Source organism: Elephas maximus, chromosome 3 (assembly GCF_024166365.1).
Source record: "Elephas maximus indicus isolate mEleMax1 chromosome 3, mEleMax1 primary haplotype, whole genome shotgun sequence".
NCBI lineage: Eukaryota > Metazoa > Chordata > Mammalia > Proboscidea > Elephantidae > Elephas > Elephas maximus.
In genome coordinates this window covers 186051675-186076138 of record NC_064821.1, presented here as the reverse complement: position 1 = coordinate 186076138, position 24464 = coordinate 186051675, and the positions used below count along the sequence as shown (strand labels likewise).

At 41.4% G+C, this 24464-nt stretch overlaps 1 protein-coding gene across 4 annotated transcripts in view; it reads left to right on the top strand.

Annotated features, from left to right (window-relative positions):
- The window catches only part of THEM4 (thioesterase superfamily member 4), a 72696-nt gene that overhangs the window by 4344 nt on the left and 43888 nt on the right, over positions 1 to 24464 (top strand). For all 4 annotated transcript variants that reach the window (XR_007516795.1, XM_049880503.1, XM_049880502.1 and 1 more), the window contains exon 2: positions 3148 to 3337. Coding sequence is in view for 3 of the 4 variants with exons in the window: in XM_049880503.1 (XP_049736460.1) it covers positions 3148 to 3337 (190 nt within the window). In the remaining variant the exon portion in view is untranslated. The remainder of the gene's footprint in view (positions 1 to 3147; positions 3338 to 24464) is intronic.

Below are 24464 nucleotides of genomic sequence, written 5' to 3'. Positions count from 1 at the left end.
TAAGAAATAAGCTCCATCAGTCCTCACCTTTGTGAAGTTTTCCTGGAAAGTCACTCCTGGGTTTGTGTCTACTTCTGATGTGACTTTTTTCACATTAGTGACTGTAAGCACTGAGGGCAGATCTAAGTCTTCTCTCTCTGTCTCACCTGTCCCTGGCACAGAGCCAGAACATATAGTTGTTGTTACATATAGTAGATGCTCAAAAAGGCTTGTTGGGTTTAGCTGAATCCCAGACTTTGAATTTTAAAATCAGGTAGGAGAGTACACAGTTGGGGGAGTCATTCTAATTCGTAAAAGTCTTCAATTAACTCTACTTTGCTGATCTAAAAACGGACTCTGGAACTCAGAGATCCTAGGGTTGTCTATTTAAGACGAGATCCATGGAAGAGTAACAGGAGTCAAATTCACAGCTCCAAAGCCCGCTCACACTGTTCTGCCTTTCAATTGACATGTATTGGTCAATACATATTAATTTGTGACTAATTGTGTCTGTTAGATCATTTCTAGAATTTGTATATTTTAAAAGCTGCATGACTGGGACTGAATTCTAAGGGAACCCTGAAATCATCCAGAAATAGAGAAAAAGCCGTATTCATGACGTTCTTATAAACATTTTCATTTAGAACAACAAAGGATTGGAAAAAATTTAAACATTTAACTTAAATGGTTAAGTAAATTGTAGGCCGTCAGTTTAAAGCACTATTTTTCTGCTGTTGAAAATGACAATAACTGAGATTAAGGACATGAGAAAGTGAACGCTAAAGAATTCTTAAGTGGCAAAAGAGCAGAAAGTACAATTATATTTCTTACTGAGATTGTGTTGTTGTTAGCTGTCCTTCAGTCGGTTCCGACTCATAGCTACCTTATGCATAATAGAATGAAACACTGTCCCGTCCTGTGCCATCCTCACAATCATTGTTATGCTTGAGCCCGTTGTCGACGCCACTGTTGCAGTCCATCTCATTGAGGGTCTTCCTCCTTTTCATTGACCCTCTACTTTACCAAGCATGATGTCCTTCTTCAGGGACTGGTCCCTCCTCATAACATGTCCAAGTATGTGAGATGAAGTCTCGCCATCCTTGCTTCTAATGAGCATCCTGGCTGTACTTTTTCCAAGACAGATTTGTTTGTTCTTCTGGCAGTCTGTGGTATGTTCAGTATTCTTCAAAGGCATCAATTCTTCTTTGGTCTTCCTTATTCCTTCTTACTGAGATTACAGGTATATTAAGAAAAATTATATTTAAAAAGACTTGGAGGAAATATAACAAAAAATTGTTTTTGGTTGTATTAAGATCGAGAGAGATAATGATTGGGTTTTTGTTTGTTTTTCTTTTCTTTCCCATATTTTCTGATTTGGGTTCTGAAAAGATGATCTAATCCAAAGACTACAGGGGAAAAAAGGTTAAAATCCTGGACTAGGGGTAGAGTGGTCTTGAACCTGCTCACATTTCCCTTTTCTTGTGTTCCTGGGTGGTACAGACGGTTATGTGCTTGGCTACTAACCAAAAGAAAGGTTGGCAGTTTGAAACTAACCAGTGGCACCATGGAAGAAAGGTCTGGCAATCTGCTTTCATAAATATTACCACTGAGAAAACCCTATGGGGCAGTTCTGCTCTAACACATGGGGTCTCCATGAGTTGGAATGAACTTGACAGAATAGCTTTTTTTTTTTTCAGTTCTGGTAACACAAAGTCAGGACTTCTTTTGGCCTAGCCGAGTTTTACTTTTTAAATTTGAAATTTTTAATTCCATAGAATTCTTGATGCAGGTCCTCTTTATTCTTCCCATTGTGCCAGGATCAGAGTCAGCCCAGGCATCAGCAGAGGGCTGCTGCTCCCATCACCATAAGTGCAACCTCCCTGTTTCAGTTTCAGATGTATGGTTCAGGTGTTGCAGGTACACTGAATCTGAATGAGTTCATAAGGGTGACTGAAAGTAGAATGCCACAGAGTCAGTAGCTTCTGTGAGCTTCAGTGTTCCAAGATTTCTGCAGAGGTCAGAACACTGATCGTCCTTTCCGGTGCTGTTGGCGTTCACTGTTCTGCTCCTTGGTGGGTCATCTCCTGACTCCTCTGGGGCCTCTGCAATGTTCCAGTTACTCCCTGGGCCCTGGGTGTAGTGGTGCTGGCTGCTGCAGAGAAATAGGATGGGAGCTGTGGTTACCATGACACCAAAGCACTTGTCCTCTGAACCGCTTCCTCTTCCTTCTCTTCTGTAACTGGCCCTGTCACCTACCCAGGTGCACAGTTCAGAATCCTGGGACTGGTCCTTGTATTTCTCTTCTTCCCTCGTTCTCCTCGTCCAAATAATTACCAGGTTCTGCTTCATGCTCTCATAATTTCTCAGCTGGGTTACCCAGCCTCTGACTCCAGTCTTGAACATCCCCACCCTCTTATATACTATGGCCAGATCTGATCACTGTCGCTCCCCTGCTTAAAATCCCTCCAAGGACACTGAAGATCAAATTCAAACCAGCTAGCTTAGTATGGAGGCTCATCCCCATACTCAGGCCCTTGCTTACCTCTCTGCGGCCACCTCCTTCTCCCTTTGAACCATCACAATGCTCAACCTCTTTGAGGCCTTGGTTTCATCATCTGTAAAATGGTGACAGTAATTAGTACCTACTTCATACAGTTGTAGAAAGGCTTCTCAAAACTGATGCCTCCTCGCTTTTGCACACAGTGTTCATTACTACAGTACTATTTCCAACTGGCTAATTCCTACTTGTCTATCAAGATTCGAGTCAAAGAACCCCTTCCTGAACCCCCAATCTAAGATAGATGTTACTCCCCTGTGCTCCAGCTTCCTGTTCATACCACACTGGTGTCACATTTTATGTAAAGGATAATGTCTGTCCATCTCTCTTTATCTCCAGGACCTGGCTCACGTATGCTTGATTAATGTTTGAAAGAGAAGGGAACCACACTGTGCCAATTGCTAGCTAGGTGACATTAGGCAAGTCATTTGCCCTCCCTCAACCTCCCATTTCTCCCAAGGAGGTTGGACCAGGTGATCCCTGAAATTCCCTTCCCTCCAAAATGATAAGCTTCTGGGAAGAGGAAAAACAGCAAGTTAGTCTGGGAAACTAGGAGAGTATATTGTGAAATGGGATACACCTACCATTACTCTTCTCCTCTTTGTTTTTAGAGGTCATTTTCTTTTGAAGATGTCACTGAGAAGGACCAGGCTCTTCCCAAACCCAGCTGGAGCAAGGACCTTAGGCTCCTCTTTGACAAGTTCATGAAGAAATGCGAAGATGGCTCCTGGAAACGTTTGCCTTCATATAAGACCTCTTATACCACATCAACAATTCAAGACATCAGAGCCTTTTTTTCTGGTAGGAAGAACCATTCTCTCATCAAGAATATTTATTGAACTTTAGATGAAGGTTTACGGAACAATCTAGTTTCTCATCAAACACTACACACATTGTTGTATGACATTGGTTAACAACCTCACGACATGTCATCACTCTCCCTTCTCAACCCTGGGTTCCCTCTTACCAGCCATCCTGTTCCCTTCTGCCTTGCAGTCCCTGTCCCAGGGTTGGTGAGCTCCTTCAGTCTTGTTCTGTTCCATGGGCCTGTTCAATCTTTGGCTGAAGGGTGAACCTCAGGAGTGGCCTCATTACTGAGCTGAAAGGGTGTCGGAGGCCGTACTCTCAGAGTTTCTCCAGTCTCTGTCAGGCCAGCAAGTCTGGTGTTTCTGAGTGAGAATTTTGTTCTACATTTTTCTCCAGCTCTGTCTGGGACCCTCTATTGTCATCACTGTCAGAGCAGTCAGTGGTGGTAGCCAGGCACCATCTCGTTGTACTGGACTCAGTCCGGTGAAGGTGGTGGTAGATGTGGTCCATTACTTCTTTGGACTAATCTTTGCATTATGTCTTTAGTTTTCTTCATTCTTCCTTGCTCCCAAAGGGGTGAGACCAGTGGAGTATCCTAGATGGCCGCTCACAGGCTTTCAAGACCCCAGACACTACTGACCAAAGTAGAGTGTGGAACATATTCTTTATAAACTCTGTTATGCCAATTGAGCTAGATGTTCCCTGAGACCATGGTCCCCACAGCCCTCAGCCCAGCAATTCAGTCCCTCAGGGAATTTGGATGTGTCTATGGAGCTTTTTTTTTTATTTCTTTTTTTTTGTGGAGCTACCTTGGCCTTGCCTTATATAGGTTGTGCTGGCTTCCCCAGTATTGTGTACTGTCTTACCCTTCACGAAAGTTACCACTTACCTATTGTCTATTAAGTTTTTGTCCATCCCCACCCCTCCCCTCCCTTGTAACCATCAAATATTGTTTCTTTTTGTATGTAAACCTTTTCATCAATTTTTATAGTAGTGGTCTCATATGATATTTGTCCTTTTGTGACTGACTTATTTCACTTAGCATAATGTAGTGTAATTATTGATAGGTGTGAGTTTATTGCTGTCATTTTGTAGTGCTTTTTTTCTGTGGTGCTAACATTTTCTTTGTTCCTCTTACTCTCCTGTGCTGAGTTCCTTTTGTTTGTGGATTTCTTTTTCGTTTCTTTTGTTTTTGTAGATTTTGTTATGTTTTTCTTCTTTATTTTGATGAGTAGGTTTGTTAACTCTCTTTGTGGTTACATTGAAATTTACCCTTATCTTCCTAGATTTGAACCAGTCTATTACTACTTTTTTTTTATTATTATTGCTTGGTAATGCCTTGCCTTCCTCTCCATTAGAAAGTTCTATACCTGTGCCGTTTATTCCCTCTTTTATTGTTCTGACATTGTTGTCATTTACAGATTAACCTCTCTGGTTCCCTGTTGCAATTCTTTTGGTTATGGATAGTCCTTGAGAGTTCATTTCCTAGGTTGGTATCTGGCTGGTACAATCTCGTGTCCTAGATTCAGGCTGTGGTCTGATGATGTTTATTCTCAGACCTAATGACTCCCTTTAATAATTCTTGTAAATTTGGTTTGGTTTTTACATATTCCCTTAATTTCTGTTTATCTGGAAATGTCCTAATTTCGCCATCTTACTTGAGTGAGAGATGTGCAGGATATATTATTCTTTTTTTTTTTTTTAACTTTTATTGAGCTTCAAGTGAACGGTTACAAATAAGTCAAACTGTCACATATAAGTTTATATACACCTTACTCCGCACTCCCACTTGCTCTCCCCCTAATGAGTCAGCCCTTCCAGTCTCTGGTGACAATTTTGCCAGCTTCCAACTCTCTCTATCCTCCCATCCCCCCCTCCAGACAGGAGATGCCAACACAGTCTCAAGTGTCCACCTGATACAAATAGCTTACTCTTCATCAGCATCTCTCTCCTACCCACTACCCAGTCCCTTTCATGTCTGATGAGTTGTCTTCGGGAATGGTTCCTGTCCTGGGCCAACAGAAGGTTTGGGGACCATGACCGCTGGGATTCCTCTAGTCTCAGTCAGACCATTAAGTATGGTCTTTCTGTGAGAATTTGGGGTCTGCATTCCACTGATCTCCTGCTCCCTTAGGGGTTCTCTGTTGTGCTCCCTGTCAGGGCAGTCACCGGTTGTGGCCGGGCACCAACTAGTTCTTTTGGTCTCAGGATGATGTAGGTCTCTGGTTCATGTGCCCCTTTCTGTCTCTTGGGCTCTTAGTTATCGTGTGACCTTGGTGTTCTTCATTCTCCTTTGATCCAGGTGGGTTGAGACCAATTGATGCATCTTAGATGGCTGCTTGTTAGCATTTAAGACCCCAGACACCACATTTCAAAGTGGGATGCAGAATGTTTTCATAGTAGAATTATTTTGCCAATTGACTTAGAAGTCCCCTTAAACCATGGTCCCCAAACCCCTGCCCTTGCTCCACTGACCTTTGAAGCATTCAGTTTATCCCGGAAACTTCTTTGCTTTTGGTCTAGTCCAGTTGAGCTGACCTTCCATGTATTGAGTATTATCCTTCCCTTCACCTAAAGCAGTACTTATCTACTAACTAATCAGTAAAAAACCCTCTCCCACCCTCCCTCCCTCCCGACCTCGTAACCACAAAAGTATGTGTTCTTCTCAGTTTATACTATTTCATAAGATCTTATAATAGTGGTCTTATACAATATTTGTCCTTTTGCCTCTGACTAATTTCGCTCAGCATAATGCCTTCCAGGTTCCTCCATGTTATGAAATGTTTCACAGATTCGTAACTGTTCTTTATTGGTGCGTAGTATTCCATTGTGTGAATATACCACAATTTATTTAACCATTCATCCATTGATGGACACCTTGGTTGCTTCCAGCTTTTTGCTATTGTAAACAGAGCTGCAATAAACATGGGGGTGCATATATCTGTTTGTGTGAAGGCTCTTATTTCTCTAGGGTATATTCCGAGGAGTGGGATTTCTGGGTTGTGTGGTAGTTCTATTTCTAACTGTTTAGAATAACGCCATATAGATTTCCAAAGTGGTTGTACCATTTTACATTCCCACCAGCAGTGTATAAGAGTTCCAATCTCTCCGCAGCCTCTCCAACATTTATTATTTTGTGTTTTTTGGATTAATGCCAGCCTTGTTGGAGTGAGATGGAATCTCATCGTAGTTTTAATTTGCATTTCTCTAATGGCTAATGATCGAGAGCATTTTCTCATGTATCTGTCAGCTGCCTGAATATCTTCTTTAGTGAAGTGCGTGTTCATATCCTTTGCCCACTTCTTGATTGGGTTGTTTGTCTTTTTGTGGTTGAGTTTTAACAGAATCATATAGATTTTAGAGATCAGGTGCTGGTCGGAGATGTCATAGCTGAAAATTCTTTCCCAGTCTGTAGGTGGTCTTTTTATTCTTTTGGTAAAGACTTTAGATGAGCATAGGTGTTTGATTTTTAGGAGCTCCCAGTTATCTGGTTTCTCTTCATCATTTTTGGTAACGTTTTGTATTCTGTTTATGCCTTGTATTAGGGCTCCTAAGGTTGTCCCTATTTTTTCCTCCATGATCTTTATCGTTTTAGTCTTTATGTTTAGGTCTTTGATCCACTTGGAGTTAGTTTTTGTGCACGGTGTGAGGTATGGGTCCTGTTTCATTTTTTTGCAAATGGATATCCAGTTATGCCAGCACCATTTGTTAAAAAGACTATCTTTTCCCCAATTAACTGACACTGGTCCTTTGTCAAATATCAGCTGCTCATATGTGGATGCATTTATATCTGGGTTCTCAATTCTGTTCCGTTAGTCTGTGTGTCTGTTGTTGTACCAGTACCAGGCTGTTTTGACTACTGTGGCTGTATAATAGGTTCTGAAATCAGGTAGAGTGAGGCCTCCCACTTTCTTCTTCTTTTTCAGTAATGCTTTACTTATCCGAGACTTCTTTCCCTTCCATATGAAGTTGGTGATTTGTTTCTCCATCACATTAAAAAATGACATTGGAATTTGGATCGGAAGTGCATTGTATGTATAGATGGCTTTTGGTAGAATAGACATTTTTACTATGTTAAGTCTTCCTATCCATGAGCAAGGTATGTTTTTCCACTTAAGTAGGTCCTTTTTAGTTCTTGTAGTAGTACTTTGTAGTTTTCTTTGTATAGGTCTTTTACATCTTTGGTAAGATTTATTCCTAAGTATTTTATCTTCTTGGGGGCTACTGTGAATGGTATTGATTTGGTGATTTCCTCTTCGATGTTCTTTTTGTTGATGTAGAGGAATCCAAGTGAGTTTTGTATGTTTATCTTATAACCTGAGACTCTGCCAAAGTCTTCTATTAGTTTCAGTAGTTCTGGAGGATTCCTTAGGGTTTTCTGTGTATAAGATCATGTCATCTGCAAATAGAGATAATTTTACTTCCTCCTTACCAATCCGGATGCCCTTTATTTCTTTGTCTAGCCTAATTGCTCTGGCTAGGACCTCTAGCACAATGTTGAATAAGAGCGGTGATAAAGGGCATCCTTGTCTGGTTCCCGTTCTCAAGGGAAACGCTTTCAGGCTCTCTCCATTTAGAGTGGTGTTGGCTGTTGGCTTTGTATAGATGCCCTTTATTATGTTGAGGAATTTTCCTTCAATTCCTATTTTGCTGAGAGTTTTTATCATAAATGGGTGTTGGACTTTGTCAAATGCCTTTTCTGCATCAATTGATAAGATCATGTGGTTTTTGTCTTTTGTTTTATTTATATGGTGGATTACGTTAATGGTTTTTCTAATATTAAACCAGCCTTGCATACCTGGTATAAATCCCACTTGGTCATGGTGGATTAATTTTTTGATAAGCTGTTGAATTCTATTAGCTAGAATTTTGTTGAAGATTTTTGCATCTATGTTCATGAGGGATATAGGTCTGTAATTTTCTTTTTTTGTGATGTCTTTAGCTGGTTTTGGTATCAGGGTTATGCTGGCTTCATAGAATGAGTTACGTAGTATTCCGTCATTTTCTATGCTTTGAAATACCTTTAGTGGTAGTGGTGTTAACTCTTCTCTGAAAGTTTGGTAGAACTCTGCAGTAAAGCCATCCGGGCCAGGGCTTTTTTTTGTTGGGAGTTTTTTGATTACTGTTTCAATCTCTTTTTGTTATGGGTCTATTTAGTTGTTCTACCTCTGATTGTGTTAGTTTAGGTAGGTAGTGTTTTTCCAGGAATTCATCCATCTCTTCTAGGTTTGTAAATTTGTTAGAGTACAATTTTTCGTAATAATCTGATATGATTCTTTTAATTTCAGTTGGGTCTGTTGTGATGTGGCCCATCTCGTTTCTTATTCGGGTTATTTGTTTCCTTTCCTGTATTTCTTTAGTCAGTCTGGCCAGTGGTTTATCAATTTTGTTAGTTTTTTTGAAGAACCAGCTTTTGGCTTTGTTAATTCTTTCAATTGTTTTTCTGTTCTCTAATTCATTTAGTTCAGCTCTAATTTTTATTATTTGTTTTCTTCTGGTGCCTAATGGATTCTTTAGTTGCTCACTTTCTATTTGTTCAAGTTGTAGGGACAGTTCTCTGGTTTTGGCTCTTCTTTTTGTGTGTGTACATTTATCGATATAAATTGGCCTCTGAGCACTGTTTTTGCTGTGTCCCAGAGGTTTTGGTAGGAAGTATTTTCATTCTCGTTGCATTCTATGAATTTCCTTATTCCCTCCTTAATGTCTTCTATAACCCAGTCTTTTTTCAGGAGGGTGTTGTTCAGTTCCCAAGTGTTTGATTTCTTTTCCCTAATTTTTCTGTTATTGATTTCCACTGTCATGGCCTTGTGGTCTGAGAAGATGCTTTGTAATATTCTGATGTTTTGGATTCTGCAAAGGTTTGTTTTATGACCTAATATGTGGTCTATTCTAGAGAATGTTCCATGTGCGCTAGAAAAAAAAGTATACTTTGCAGCAGTTGGGTGGAGAGTTCTGTGTAAGTCAATGAGGTCAAGTTGGTTGATTGTTGTAATTAGGTCTTCCGCGTCTCTATTGAGCTTCTTACTGGAAGTCCTGTCCTTCTCTGAAAGTGGTGTGTTGAAGTCTCCTACTATGATTGTGGAGGTGTCTGTCTCACTTTTCAGTTCTGTTAAAATTTGATTTATGTATCTTGCAGCCCTGTCATTGGGTGCATAAATATTTAATAGGGTTATATCTTCTGGTCAATTGTCCCTTTTATCATTATGTAGTGTCCTTCTTTAACCTTTGTGGTGGATTTAAGTTTAAAGTCTATTTTGTCAGAAATTAATATTGCTACTCCTGCTCTTTTTTGCCTATTGTTTGCTTGATATATTTTTTCCATCCTTTGAGTGTTAGTTTGTTTGTGTCTCTAAGTCTAAGGTGTGTCTCTCGTAGGCAGCATATAGATGGATCGTGTTTCTTTATCCAGTCTGAGACTCTCTGTCTCTTTATTGGTGCATTTAGTCCATTTACATTCAGCATAATTATAGATAAGTATGTGTTTAGTGTTGTCATTTTGATGCCTTTTTATGTGTGTTGTTGACAATTTCAATTTTCCACTTACTTTTTTGTGCTGAGGCGTTTTTCTTTGTAAATTGTGTGTTCCTCATTTTCATAGTATTTGACTTTATGTTTGCTGAGTCATTACGTTTTTCTTGGTTTTTATTTTGAGTTATGGAGTTGTTATAGCTCTTTGTGGTTACCTTAATATTTACCCCTATTTTTCTAAGTAAAAACCTAAGTTGTATTGTCCTATATCGCCTTGTATCCCTCTCCATATGGCAGTTCTATGCCACCTGTATTTAGTCCCTCTTTTTGATTATTGTGATCTTTTACATATTGACTTCAATGATTCCCTGTTTTGAGCATTTTTTTGTTTTAATTAATCTTAAATTGTTTTTGTGATTTCCCTATTTGAGTTGATATCAGGATGTTCTGTTCTGTGACCTTGTGTTGTGCTGGTATCTGATATTATTGGTTTTCTGACCAAACAATTTCTGTTACTATTTCTTGTAGCTTTGGTTTGGTTTTTTGCAAATTCTCTAAGCTTGTGTTTATCTGTAAATATCTTAATTTCACCTTCATATTTGAGAGAGAGTTTTGCTGGATATATGATCCTTGGCTGGCAGTTTTTCTCCTTCAGTGCTCTATATATGTCATCCCATTGCCTTCTTGCCTGCATGGTTTCTGCTGAGTAGTCTGAACTTATTGGTTCTCCCTTGTAGGAGACCTTTGTTTTATCCCTGGCTGCTTTTAAAATTTTCTCTTTGTCTTTGGTTTTGGCAAGTTTGATGATAATATGTCTTGGTGTTTTTCTTTTTGGATCAATCTTAAACGGGGTTCGATGAGCATCTTGGATAGATATCCTTTCGTCTTTCATGATGTCAGGGAAGTTTTCTGTCAGCAGATCTTCAGCTATTCTCTCTGTGTTTTCTGTCCTCCCTCCCTGTTCTGGGACTCCAGTCACACGGAAGTTATCCTTCTTGATAGGGTCCCACATGATTCTTACGGTTTCTTCATTTTTTTTAATTCTTTTATCTGATTTTTTTTCAGCTATGTTGGTGTTAATTCCCTGGTCCTCCAGATTTCCCAGTCTGCATTCTAATTGCTCGAGTCTGCTCCTCTGACTTCCTATTGCGTTGTCTAATTCTGTAATTTTATTGTTAATCTTTTCGATTTCTGAATGCTGTCTCTCTATGGATTCTTGCAACTTACTAATTTTTCCACTATGTTCTTGAATAATCGTTTTGAGTTGTTCAACTGCTTTATCAGTGTGTTCCTTGGCTTTTTCTGCAGATTGCCTTATTTCACTTTTGAGGTCATCCCTGATGTCTTGAAGCATTCTGTAAATTAGTTTTTTATATTCTGTATCTGATAATTCCAGGATTGTATCTTCATTTGGGAAAGATTTTGATTCTTTTGTTTGGGGGGTTGTAGAAGCAGTCATGGTCTGCTTCTTTATGTGGTTTGATATCGACTGCTGTCTCCCAGCCATCACTAAAATATTGTAGTGATTTAGTCTACATTTGCTCACTGAGTCTTATCTTGTTTTGTTTTCTTTCAATATACGTGGATGGACTACTAGATTGTGCTGTCTTGATTGTTGTAGCCCTTGACTTACTTATGACCTATTACCAGCTGGTTTGGGCTGTTACCAGATATGTATGCCTGAGTCCATTCACTGTTGTTGGGTATAATCTGATTTTGGGTCATCAAGTGTGTGATACAGCCTATCACCTATCCACCTTGAGAAGTAGTGGTGATAGTTGTGTGCACCAGATTCTAGTAGCAGCTGGGGTTCACACTCCAGAGGGGGCAGGATGCTGACAGGCTACCCCAAGTGTCAGTGAGGTAGGTGTGTCTCTATTCCTAAAGCACCTTGGTGGGTGGGTTCTGCAGCTGTACCTTAGGCCCCCAATGCAAGTACCTCTACAGATTGGTAGGTGTCACTCTCCTTAGACCCCTAAGGCAGGAGGCTAGGTGGTCTGGGGGGAGCTTCAGCCCTCAGTTCCCTGTTGTGGGTCAGTGAGGGCTCTGTTGAATACACAGAGATATCAGACCTGGGAAACTTGTCTTTCCAGTAAGTCTGCTAAAAAAAATGTTGTCAGATCCCTATCAGAAATGCCTTTGCATTATAATAGCCACCTTGTTCCCTGTAGGGATGAAAGCCGGAGACTGTGGATCACATGTGCTTGGCTGGAGCTGGTTCTGTGTTTTTAGTCCAATTAGGGAAGGATTTTTGGTCCCTGGGTTTTTTGTGGTTGCTTCTCTCAGGCCAGAAGAATGGGTTAGGAAAAGACCAAAAAAAAAAAGGGGGGAAAGAAAAACCGTGGAGCAGTTCTCCCTCTGGCTCAGGAAATTCCAATGTTAATGGAGCCGCCTGGGAAGGGGAGGGGAGGGTTCAGAGAAACAGGAGAGAGTAGCACCCTGGAATATAGACAAAGTTATTTATCTTGCTTGGGATGACTATTTTATCTGAGATTCCCGAGGGGCGTGTTACCTATGTATGCTGGCTGGGTAGAGATTGCCCCCCTCCGAGGGTCAGGCCCACAGAAGCCACGGTCAGTTCCTCCACTGCCAGTCCAAAGCCCAGTGTCAAGGTTTCCCGGCTGGGACGCTGCACTCCCGGCTCCAAAAACAGTTGCTGCCTCCCGGGGACTTCTCCTCCCACCAGCTGCGTCGCCGCGCTGCCTACGCGAACCGGCTGGGCCCCCTCCTGGGGTCAGTTCAGGGGTGTAGGGCAACGCCCCGTGTTTACATCGTCACAGGGTGTGGTGCTCAGCTCCCATGCGCCCAGCCCAAAGCCCGGTGCCAAGGTTCCCTGCCTGGGATGCTGCACTCCCAACTCCCAAACCAGTCGCTGCCTCCCGGGGACTTCTCCCGCCAGCCGTGTCGCTGCGCCACCTGCGCGGACCAACTGGGCCCCCTCCCGGGGTCAGTTCAGGGGGGTAGGGCTGCCCCCCATGTTTGCACCTTCACAGGATGTCCTGCTCAGCTCCCCTGCGCCCAGTCCAAAGCTCTGCGCCAAGGTTCCCTGGCTGGGACGCTGCACTCCCGTCTCCAAAACCAGTCGCTGCCTCCCGGGGACTTCTCCTCCCGCCAGCTGTGTTGCCGCGCCACCGGCGCTGACCGGCTGGGTCCCCTCCCAAGGTCAGTTCAGGGGGGTAGGGCTGCTCCCTGTGTTTGCGCTGACACAGGATGTTGTGTTCAGCTCCCCTGCGCCCAGTCCTAAGCCCGGCACCAAGGTTACCTGACTGGGACGCTGGCTCCAGGCTCCGAAAACAGTCTCTGCTTCCCCGTAGTTCGTTCTCTGTCTCTGTCAGTCAGGTCAACTCTTTAAATCTGTGTTTGTTGGTCAGGGTTCGTAGATTGTGACGTATGTGATCGATTCCCTTGTTTTTCCGAGTCTGTTGCAAGAGGGATCCGAGGTAGCGTCTACCTAGTCAGCCATCTTGGCCGGAAAAAAAAAAAAAGGATATATTATTCTTGATCAGCAGTTTTTTTCTTTCAAGGTTTTATATACGTCATCCCATTTCCTTCTTGCCTGCGTGGTTTCTGCCAGATAATCAAAACTTAATCTTATTGTTTCTCCTCTGTATGTGACTTTTTGTTTTTCTTGAGCTGCTCACAGGATTTTTTCTTTGTCTTTGGTTTTAGTGAGTGTGATTATGATATGCCTTGGTGTTTTTCTTTTGCGGTCTAGCCTATATGGAGTTCGTTGAGCTTCTTGGATAGTCTGCTCTTCATCATTATGATATTAGGGAAGTTTTCTGTCAGCAGTTCTTCAGTGATCCTGTGTTGTCTGTTTTCTCTCCCCGTTCTGGAACTCTGATCACATGAAACTTTTTGCTTTTGATTGTATTGCACATGATTCTCAGGGTATCTTCATTTTTCTTCACTCTTTTTTCTGATTTTTCCTCAAACAGTTGTATCCAAGTGTTTGTCTTCAATTTCACTGATGCTGACTTCCAGCATTTCAGACTTGCTCCTCAGCACTTTTATGACACAGTCCATTTCTGAAATCTTGTTGTTTATCTTTTGAATTTCTAATTGTTGTTTTTGAATGATTTCTAGTTGTGAATTTATTTTGGCATTTTGTTCCTGTATTATTTTTTCTGAATTGTTCCATTTTTCTGTCTGCATTTTCCATGAATTTGTCTGCCTTTTCCATAAATTTGTCTATTTTTTCCTCATTTTCAACTCTTGCGTTGCTCTGAGTATTAGAGGTTTGAATTCCCTATCAGGTAGTTCTAGTGCCTTTTCTTCTACTAGAAAGTCGTCTGGTGTTTTATTTTAGATGACTACTGGAACCAGCCTGTCCTGTTTTTTAATATGTTTTGATATTGTCTGCTCTCTTCGGGACAGTCAGTAGTTATTTTTGTTTCTTGGTTGTAGATTTGTTTTGTCCTGCTTTTTTGTTTTATTTGGTTATGTCTGAGCAGGCAGGCTCTGTGTTTTTGTTGTTTGCTCATCTGTAGCCACAGTACTTTGCACCTCCTTGTCCAATGGGCAGGGCCAGTCATTCAGCTGTGGTGCAGCAGGGCAGATCCAGCTGAAGGGGAAGGGCTGGAATGGGTTGTTTGTGGCACGTACTAGGGCCAGCAGGGCAGGCCAGGAATTAGTGCTGGGCAGGTTCCGGTAGGCCCTGCCTGTGCTGCTTGCAGGTATGACGTTCAGTGCCTCAGCAGCCTGAGGCCAAAGCAGTTGCCTCCCAGGCAAGAGACTGCTGCTGGTGGGAAGCAGAGGAGGCCGAGGGGGGGGGGGGATGAATGAGGGAGGGGTTAGGAAAGGTATATTGCCCCTTACCGGGTGCTCTGTCTTCCTGCTGGGAACTTCATGAAGCTGCTTTCTCACTCTCCCTGTCTGCCAATCTCTGACATGGGTGGGGTTAATCCAACGGCACAGATGCTGCACTTCCTGGCAGGCCGAGCCACTGCAGCCAGCCAGGAATCTTGGAGGTAGAGCAGCGGGTAGAGAACGGGGTGGGAAAGCATGTATTGCTAGTTACTGGGTGCTCTGTCTCCTGCTGGGAATTCCACGAAGCTGCTTTCCTGTGCTCTCTGTCTGCCCTGTCCAAGATGGCAGACCCGTGCTGCATTAGCTGATGGGGCCTTCAGCACTTATCTCTCCTCACTCTCTGTCCTCTGTCAGTTTCTTATTCCATTCGGTGCTTGGCTGAGTTCTTTATCCTTTATCTCTTCATTTGACACTCCAGGTTCCAGGAATTACATTTGCCTCTGTTTTACTTAGTTTTTTGGGTCTTTGCTGTGGAGGGATGGCATAGTGCTTCTGTCTCTGGTGCCATGTTGGCCGGAAGTTGAGGCTCTGGAATATCAAGACTATTTAAACATCAAATCTTAAAATTAGGGACAGATTGAAGCATTAGTTACCACTTAAAAACATAAGGGGTGGGGGCGGAGCCAAGATGGCGGACTAGGCAGACGCTACCTCGGATCCCTCTTACAACAAAGACACGGAAAAACAAGTGAATCGATCACATACATAACAATCTACGAACCCTGAACAACAAACACAGATTTAGAGACGGAGAACGAACTAATACGGGGAAGCAGCGATTGTTTCCAGAGCCTGGAGCCAGCGTACCAGTCAGGTACGGCACAAGCACAGAGACCTGCTCCACCCCCTTGAACTAACCCCGGGAGGGGGACCAGCTGGTTCCACGGGCGGCGTGGGACGCAGCCGGTAGGAGAAGTCCCCGGGAGGCAGTGACTGATCTTGGAGCAGAAAGAGCAGCATCCGAGCCGGGGAACCGTCCCGCAGGGATTAGGACTGCACGCAGGTACGCCATAAACACGGAGAGTTGCTCCACCCCCTGAACTAACCCCGGGAAGGGGACCAGCCGGGTCGCGCGGGCAGCGTGGGACGCAGCCGGTAGGAGAAGTCCCTGGGAGGCAGCGACTGGTATTGGAGTGGGGAGAACAGCGTTCCAGCCAGGACACTCGGTCGCGGCACAAGCACAGGGAGCTACTCCACCCATCTGAACTAACCCCGGGAGGGGGCCCACCTAGTTCACGGGGGCGGCACGGCCACGCGGCTGGAGAGACGAGAAGTCCCCGGGAGGCAGCGACTGATTTTGGAGTTGAGAGTGCACCGTCCCAGTAGGGGAGCCTTGACGCTGGGCGTGGGGCTGGAAGCGGAGGATCTGACCGTGACTCCAGCGGGCCAGACCCCCCGGGGGCAATCTCCACACAGCCAGCACACATAGGCGACGCGCCCGCGGGAATCTCAGATATAACAGTCATTCCAAGCAAGACAAGCAACTCTGGCTATATTCTGAGGTGCTACTCTCCTATCTCTCTGTTCCCTCCCCCACCCTTCCCAGGCGGCTTCATTAACATCTGAATAGCCTGAGCCAAAGGGAGAACTCTGATAGGGATCTGACTGCAGTTTTTTTTTTAGCGGATTTTCTGGAAAAACTAGTTTCCCAGTGATGGCTCGGAGACAACAATCCATATCAAACCACTTAAAGAAGCAGACCGGGACAGCTTCTCCAACCCCCCAAACAAAAGAATCAAAATCTTTCCCAAATGAAGATACAATTTTGGAATTATCAGATACAGAATATAAAAAACTAATTTACAGAATGCTTAATGATATCACAAATGAAATTAGGATATCTGCAGAAAAAGCCAAGGAACACACTGATAAAACTGTTGAAGAACTCAAAAAGATTATTCAAGAACATACTGGAAAAATTAATAAGTTGCAAGAATCCATAGAGAGACAACATGTAGAAATCCAAAAGATTAACAATAAAATAACAGAATTAGACAACGTAATAGGAAGTCAGAGGAGCAGACTCGAGCAATTAGAATGCAGACTGGGACATCTGGAGGACCAGGGAATTAACACCAACATAGCTGAAAAAAAATCAGATAAAAGAATTAAAAAAAATGAAGAAACCCTAAGAATTATGTGGGACTCTATCAAGAAGGATAACCTGCGGGTGATTGGAGTCCCAGAACAGGGAGGAGGGACAGAAAACACAGAGAAAATAGTTGAAGAACTTCTGACAGAAAACTTCCCTGACATCATGAAAGACGAAAGGATATCTATCCAAGATGCTCATCGAACCCCATTTAAGATTGATCCAAAAAGAAAAACACCAAGACATATTATCATCAAACTCACCAAAACCAAAGATAAACAGAAAATTTTAAAAGCAGCCAGGGAGAAAAGAAAGGTTTCCTTCAAGGGAGAATCAATAAGAATATGTTCTGACTACTCAGCAGAAACCATGCAGGCAAGAAGGGAATGGGACGACATATACAGAACACTGAAGGAGAAAAACTGCCAGCCAAGGATCATATATCCAGCAAAACTCTCTCTGAAATATGAAGGCGAAATTAAGATATTTACAGACAAACACAAGTTTAGAGAATTTGCAAAAACCAAACCAAAGCTACAAGAAATACTAAAGGATATTGTTTGGTCAGAGAACCAATAATATCAGATATCAGCACAACACAAGGTCACAAAACAGAACGTCCTGATATCAACTCAAATAGGGAAATCACAAAAACAAACAAATTAAGATTAATTAAAAAAAAAAAATACACATAACAGGGAATCATGGAAGTCAATAGGTAAAAGATCACAATAATCAAAAAGAGGGACTAAATACAGGAGGCATTGAACTGCCATATGGAGAGTGATACAAGGCGATATAGAACAATACAAGTTAGGTTTTTACTTAGAAAAATAGGGGTATATAATGAGGTAACCACAAAAAGGTATAACAACTCTATAACTCAAGACAAAAACCAAGAAAAACGTAACGACTCAACTAACATAAAGTCAAACACTATGAAAATGAGGATCTCACAATTTACTAAGAAAAACGCCTCAGCACAAAAAAGTATGTGGAAAAATGAAATTGTCAACAACACACATAAAAAGGCATCAAAATGACAGCACTAAAAACTTATTTATCTATAATTACCCTGAATGTAAATGGACTAAATGCACCAATAAAGAGACAGAGAGTCACAGACTGGATAAAGAAACACGATCCATCTATATGCTGCCTACAAGAGACACACCTTAGACTTAGAGACTCAAATAAACTAAAACTCAAAGGATGGAAAAAAGTATATCAAGCAAACAATAAGCAAAAAAGAAGAGGAGTAGCAATATTAATTTCTGACAAAATAGACTTTAGACTTAAATCCACCACAAAGGATAAAGAAGGACACTATATAATGATAAAAGGGACAATTGATCAGGAAGACATAACCATATTAAATATTTACGCACCCAATGACAGGGCTGCAAGATACATAAATCAAATTTTAACAGAACTGAAAAGCGAGATAGATACCTCCACAATTATAGTAGGAGACTTCAACACACCACTTTCGGAGAAGGACAGGACATCCAGCAAGAAGCTCAACAGAGACACGGAAGATCTAATTACAACAATCAACCAACTTGACCTCATTGACTTATACAGAACTCTCCACCCAACTGCTGCAAAATATACTTTTTTTTCCAGCGCACATGGAACATTCTCTAGAATAGACCACATATTAGGACATAAAACAAACCTTTGCAGAGTCCAAAACATCGAAATATTACAAAGCATCTTCTCAGATCACAAGGCAATAAAACTAGAGATCAATAACAGAAAAACGAGGGAAAAGAAATCAAATACTTGGAAAATGAACAATACCCTCCTGAAAAAAGACTGGGTTATAGAAGACATCAAGGAGGGAATAAGGAAATTCATAGAAAGCAACGAGAATGAAAATACTTCCTATCAAAACCTCTGGGACACAGCAAAAGCAGTGCTCAGAGGCCAATTTATATCAATAAATGCACACATACAAAAAGAAGAAAGAGCCAAAATCAGAGAACTGTCCCTACAACTTGAACAAATAGAAAGTGAGCAACAAAAGAATCCATCAGGCACCAGAAGAAAACAAATAATAAAAATTAGAGCTGAACTAAATGAATTAGAGAACAGAAAAACAATTGAAAGAATTAACAAAGCCAAAAGCTGGTTCTTTGAAAAAATTAACAAAATTGATAAACCATTGGCTAGACTGACTAAAGAAATACAGGAAAGGAAACAAATAACCCGAATAAGAAATGAGAAGGACCACATCACAACAGAACCAAATGAAATTAAAAGAATCATTTCAGATTATTATGAAAAATTGTACTCTAACAAATTTGAAAACCTAGAAGAAATGGATGAATTCCTGGAAAAACACTACCTACCTAAACTAACACATTCAGAAGTAGAACAACTAAATAGACCCATAACAAAAAAAGAGATTGAAACGGTAATCAAAAAACTCCCAACAAAAAAAAGTCCCGGCCCGGACGGCTTCACTGCAGAGTTCTACCAAATTTTCAGAGAAGAGTTAACACCACTACTACTAAAGGTATTCCAAAGCATAGAAAATGACGGAATACTACCCAACTCATTCTATGAAGCCACCATCTCCCTGATACCAAAACCAGGTAAAGACATTACAAAAAAGGAAAATTATAGACCTATATCCCTCATGAACATTGATGCAAAAATCCTCAACAAAATTCTAGCCAATAGAATCCAACAACACATCAAAAAAATAATTCACCCTGATCAAGTGGGATTTATACCAGGTATGCAAGGCTGGTTTAATATCAGAAAAACCATTAATGTAATCCATCACATAAATAAAACAAAAGACAAAAACCACATGATCTTATCAATTGATGCAGAAAAGGCATTTGACAAAGTCCAACACCCATTCATGATAAAAACTCTTACCAAAATAGGAATTGAAGGAAAATTCCTCAACATAATAAAGGGCATCTATGCAAAGCCAACAGCCAATGTCACTCTAAATGGAGAGAACCTGAAAGCATTTCTCTTGAGAACGGGAACCAGACAAGGATGCCCTTTATCACCGCTCTTATTCAACATCGTGTTGGAAGTCTTAGCCAGGGCAATCAGGCTAGACAAAGAAATAAAAGGTATCCGGATTGGCAAGGAAGAAGTAAAGTTATCACTATTTGCAGATGACATGATTATATACACAGAAAACCCTAAGGAATCCTCCAGAAAACTACTGAAACTAATAGAAGAGTTTGGCAGAGTCTCAGGTTATAAAATAAACATACAAAAATCACTTGGATTCCTCTACATCAACAAAAAGAACACCGAAGAGGAAATAACCAAATCAATACCATTCACAATAGCCCCCAAGAAGATAAGATACTTAGGAATAAATCTTACCAAGGATGTAAAAGACCTATACAAAGAAAACTACAAAGCTCTACTACAAGAAATTCAAAAGGACATACTTAAGTGGAAAAACATACCTTGCTCATGGATAGGAAGACTTAACATAGTAAAAATGTCTATTCTACCAAAAGCCATCTACACATTTAACGCACTTCCGATCCAAATTCCAATGTCATATTTTAAGGGGATAGAGAAACAAATCACCAATTTCATATGGAACGGAAAGAAGCCCCGGATAAGCAAAGCACTACTGAAAAAGAAGAAGAAAGTGGGAGGCCTCACCTTACCTGACTTCAGAAACTATTATACAGCCACAGTAGTCAAAACAGCCTGGTATTGGTACAACAACAGACACATAGACCAATGGAACAGAATTGAGAACCCAGACATAGATCCATCCACGTATGAGCAGCTGATATTTGACAAAGGACCAGTGTCAATTAACTGGGGAAAAGATAGCCTTTTTAACAAATGGTGCTGGCATAACTGGATATCCATTTGCAAAAAAATGAAACAGGACCCATACCTCACACCATGCACAAAAACTAACTCCAAGTGGATCAAAGACCTAAACATAAAGACTAAAACGATAAAGATCATGGAAGAAAAAATTGGGACAACCCTAGGAGCCCTAATACAAGGTATAAACAGAATACAAAACATTACCAAAAATGATGAAGAGAAACCCGATAACTGGGAGCTCCTAAAAATCAAACACCTATGCTCATCTAAAGACTTCACCAAAAGAGTAAAAAGACCACCTACAGATTGGGAAAGAATTTTCAGCTATGACATCTCCGACCAGCGCCTGATCTCTAAAATCTACATGATTCTGTCAAAACTCAACCACAAAAAGACAAACAACCCAATCAAGAAGTGGGCAAAGGATATGAACACACATTTCACTAAAGAAGATATTCAGGCAGCCAACAGATACATGAGAAAATGCTCTCGATCATTAGCCATTAGAGAAATGCAAATTAAAACTATGATGAGATTCCATCTCACACCAGCAAGGCTGGCATTAATCCAAAAAACACAAAATAATAAATGTTGGAGAGGCTGCGGAGAGATTGGAACTCTCATACACTGCTGGTGGGAATGTAAAATGGTACAACCACTTTGGAAATCTATCTGGCGTTATCTTAAACAGTTAGAAATAGAACTACCATACAACCCAGAAATCCCACTCCTAGGAATATACCCTAGAGATACAAGAGCCTTCATACAAACAGATATATGCACACCCATGTTTATTGCAGCTCTGTTTACAATAGCAAAAAGTTGGAAGCAACCAAGGTGTCCATCAACGGATGAATGGGTAAATAAATTGTGGTATATTCACACAATGGAATACTACGCATCGATAAAGAACAGTGACGAATCTCTGAAACATTTCATAACATGGAGGAACCTGGAAGGCATTATGCTGAGCAAAATTAGTCAGAGGCAAAAGGACAAATATTGTATAAGACCACTATTATAAGATCTTGAGAAATAGTAAACCTGAGAAGAACACATACTTTTGTGGTTACGAGGGGGGGAGGGAGGGAGGGTGGGAGAGGGTTTTTTATTGATTAATCAGTAGATAAGAACTGCTTTAGGTGAAGGGAAAGACAACACTCAATACATGGAAGGTCAGCTCAATTGGACTGGACCAAAAGCAAAGAAGTTTCCAGGATAAAATGAATGCTTCAAAGGTCAGCGGAGCAAGCGCGGGGGTCTGGGGAACATGGTTTGCGGGGACTTCTAAGTCAATTGGCAAAATAATTCTATTATGAAATCATTCTGCATCCCACTTCGAAATGTGGCGTCTGGGGTCTTAAATGCTAACAAGCAGCCATCTAAGATGCAGCAATTGGTCTCAACCCACCTGGAGCAAAGGAAAATGAAGAACACCAAGCCCACATGACAACTAAGAGCCCAAGAGACAGAAAGGGCCACATGAACCAGAGACCTACATCATCCTGAGACCAGAAGAACTAGTTGGTGCCCGGCCACAATCGATGACTGCCCTGACAGGGAGCTCAGCAGAGGACCCCTGAGGGAGCAGGAGATCAGTGGGATGCAGACCCCAAATTCTCATAACAAGACCAAACTTAATGGTCTGACTGAGACTGGAGGAATCCCGGCGGCCATGCTCCCCAGACCTTCAGCTGACACTGGACAGGAACCATCCCCGAAGACAACTCATCAGAAATGAAAGGGACTGGTCAGCGGGTGGGAGAGAGATGCTGATGAAGAGTGAGCTAATTATATCAGGTGGACACTTGAGATTGTGTTGGCAACTCTTGCCTGGAGGGGGGATGGGAGGATAGAGAGAGAGGGAAGCCGGCAAAATTGTCAAGAAAGGAGAGACTGAAAGGGCTGACTCAAGACGGGGAGAGTAAGTGGGAGTAGGGAGTGAGATGTATGTAAACTTATATGTGACAGACTGATTGGATTTGTAAACGTTCACTTGAAGCTTAATAAAAGTTATTATAAAAAAAAAAAAAAAAAAAAAAAAAACATAAGGGGTGTATTTCAGGGATTTCTATAGCCCCCGTTTTTTTTCCCCAGTGTTACATAATTTTGCTTTAGATGAAGGTTTACAGAGCAAATTAGTTTCTCATTAAGCAATTAGTACACGTATTGTTTTCTGACATTGGTTGCCAGCCCATGACATATCAACACTCCCCACTTCTTGACGTTGGGTTCCCCATTACCAGCTTTCCTGTCCCCTCCTGCCTTCATGTCCTTGCTCCTAGTCTTGTTTTTTTCATGGGCCTATCTAATCTTTGGCTGAAGGGTGAACCTCAGGAGTGACTTTAGTATTGAGTTAAAAGGGTGTCAGGGTTTCTCCAGTCTGTCAGAACAGTAAGTCTGGTCTTTTTTTTTTTTTTTGTGAGTTAGAATTTTGTTCTACATTTTTCTCCAGCTCTGTCCAGGACTCTCTAATGTGACCCTTTATGTGTTAGAGCAGTCGGTGGTGGTAGCCAGGCACCATCTAGTTTTGCTGGACTCAGTCTGGTAGAGGCTGTGGTAGTTGTAGTCCATTAGTCCTTTGGACTTATCTTTCCCTTGTGTCTTTGGTTTTCTTCATTCTCCCTTGCTCCAGACAGGAGTATCTTACATAGATGGCCACTTTAAGACCCCAGGCGTTACTCACCCAAGTAGGATGTAGAACATTTTCTTTATAAACTATGTTATGCCAGTTGAGCTAGATGTCCCCTGAGACCATGGTCCCCAACCCTCAGCCCAGTAATTCAGTCCCTCAGTGAGTTTGGATGTGTCTGTGAAGCCTCCATGACCTTTCCTTGGTCAAGTTGTGCTGCCTTCCCTGTATTGTGTACTGTCTTACCCTTAATGTTACCACTTCTCTATTGTCTAGTTAGTATTCTTCCCTCCCCAGCTCTCCCTTCCCTCATAACCATCAAAGATCATTTCTTTCTGTGTGGAAACATTTTGATGAGTTTTTATAATAGTGATGTCATACAATATTTGTCCTTTTATGATTGATTTATTTCACTCAGCATAATGCCCTCCAGATTAATCCATGTTGTGAGAAGTCTCACAGATTGATCATTGTTCTTTATCATTGCGTAGTATTCCATTGTGTGTGTGTACCATAGTTGGTTTATCCATTCATCTGTTGATGGGCACCTAGGTTGTTTCCATCTTTTTGCTTTTGTGAATAATGCTGCAGTGAACATGGGTGTGCATATGTCTACTCGTGTGATGGCTCTTATTTTTCTAGGATATATTCCTAGGAGTGGGATAGCTGGATCATATGGTATTTCTATTTCTAGCTTTTTAAGACAGTGCCATATCATTTTCCAAGATGACTGTATCATTTTAGGTTCCCGCCAGCAGTCTCCCCACAGCCTCTCCAACATGTGTTATTTTCTGTTTTTTTTTTTTTTTTTTTGATTCGTGCCAGTAGTGTCAGGGTGAGATGGTATCTCATTGTGGTTTTGATTTGCATTTCTCTAAATGGCTAGTAATCTCGAGCATTTCCTCATGTATCTGTTAGCTGCTTGAATGTCTTCTTTGGTGAAGTGTCTGTTCATATCCTTTGCCCAACTGGATTATTTGTCTTTTTGTTGTAGAGGTGTCAGATTTACCTATAGATTTTAGAGCTTAGACCTTTGTCAAATTCTTCATAGCCCCAAATTTTTTGCTAGCCTGTAGTCTCTCTTTTTACTCTTTTGGTGAAGTCTTTTGATGAGCACAGTGTTTAATTTTTAGAAGATTCCAATTATCTAGCTTATCTTCTGGTATTTGTGTATTGTTAATTATGGTTTGTATCCTATGTATGCCATGTATTAGGGTCTCTGGCATTGACCCTATTTTTTCTTCTATGATCTTTATAGTTTTTGGTTTTATATTTAGCTCTTTGATCCA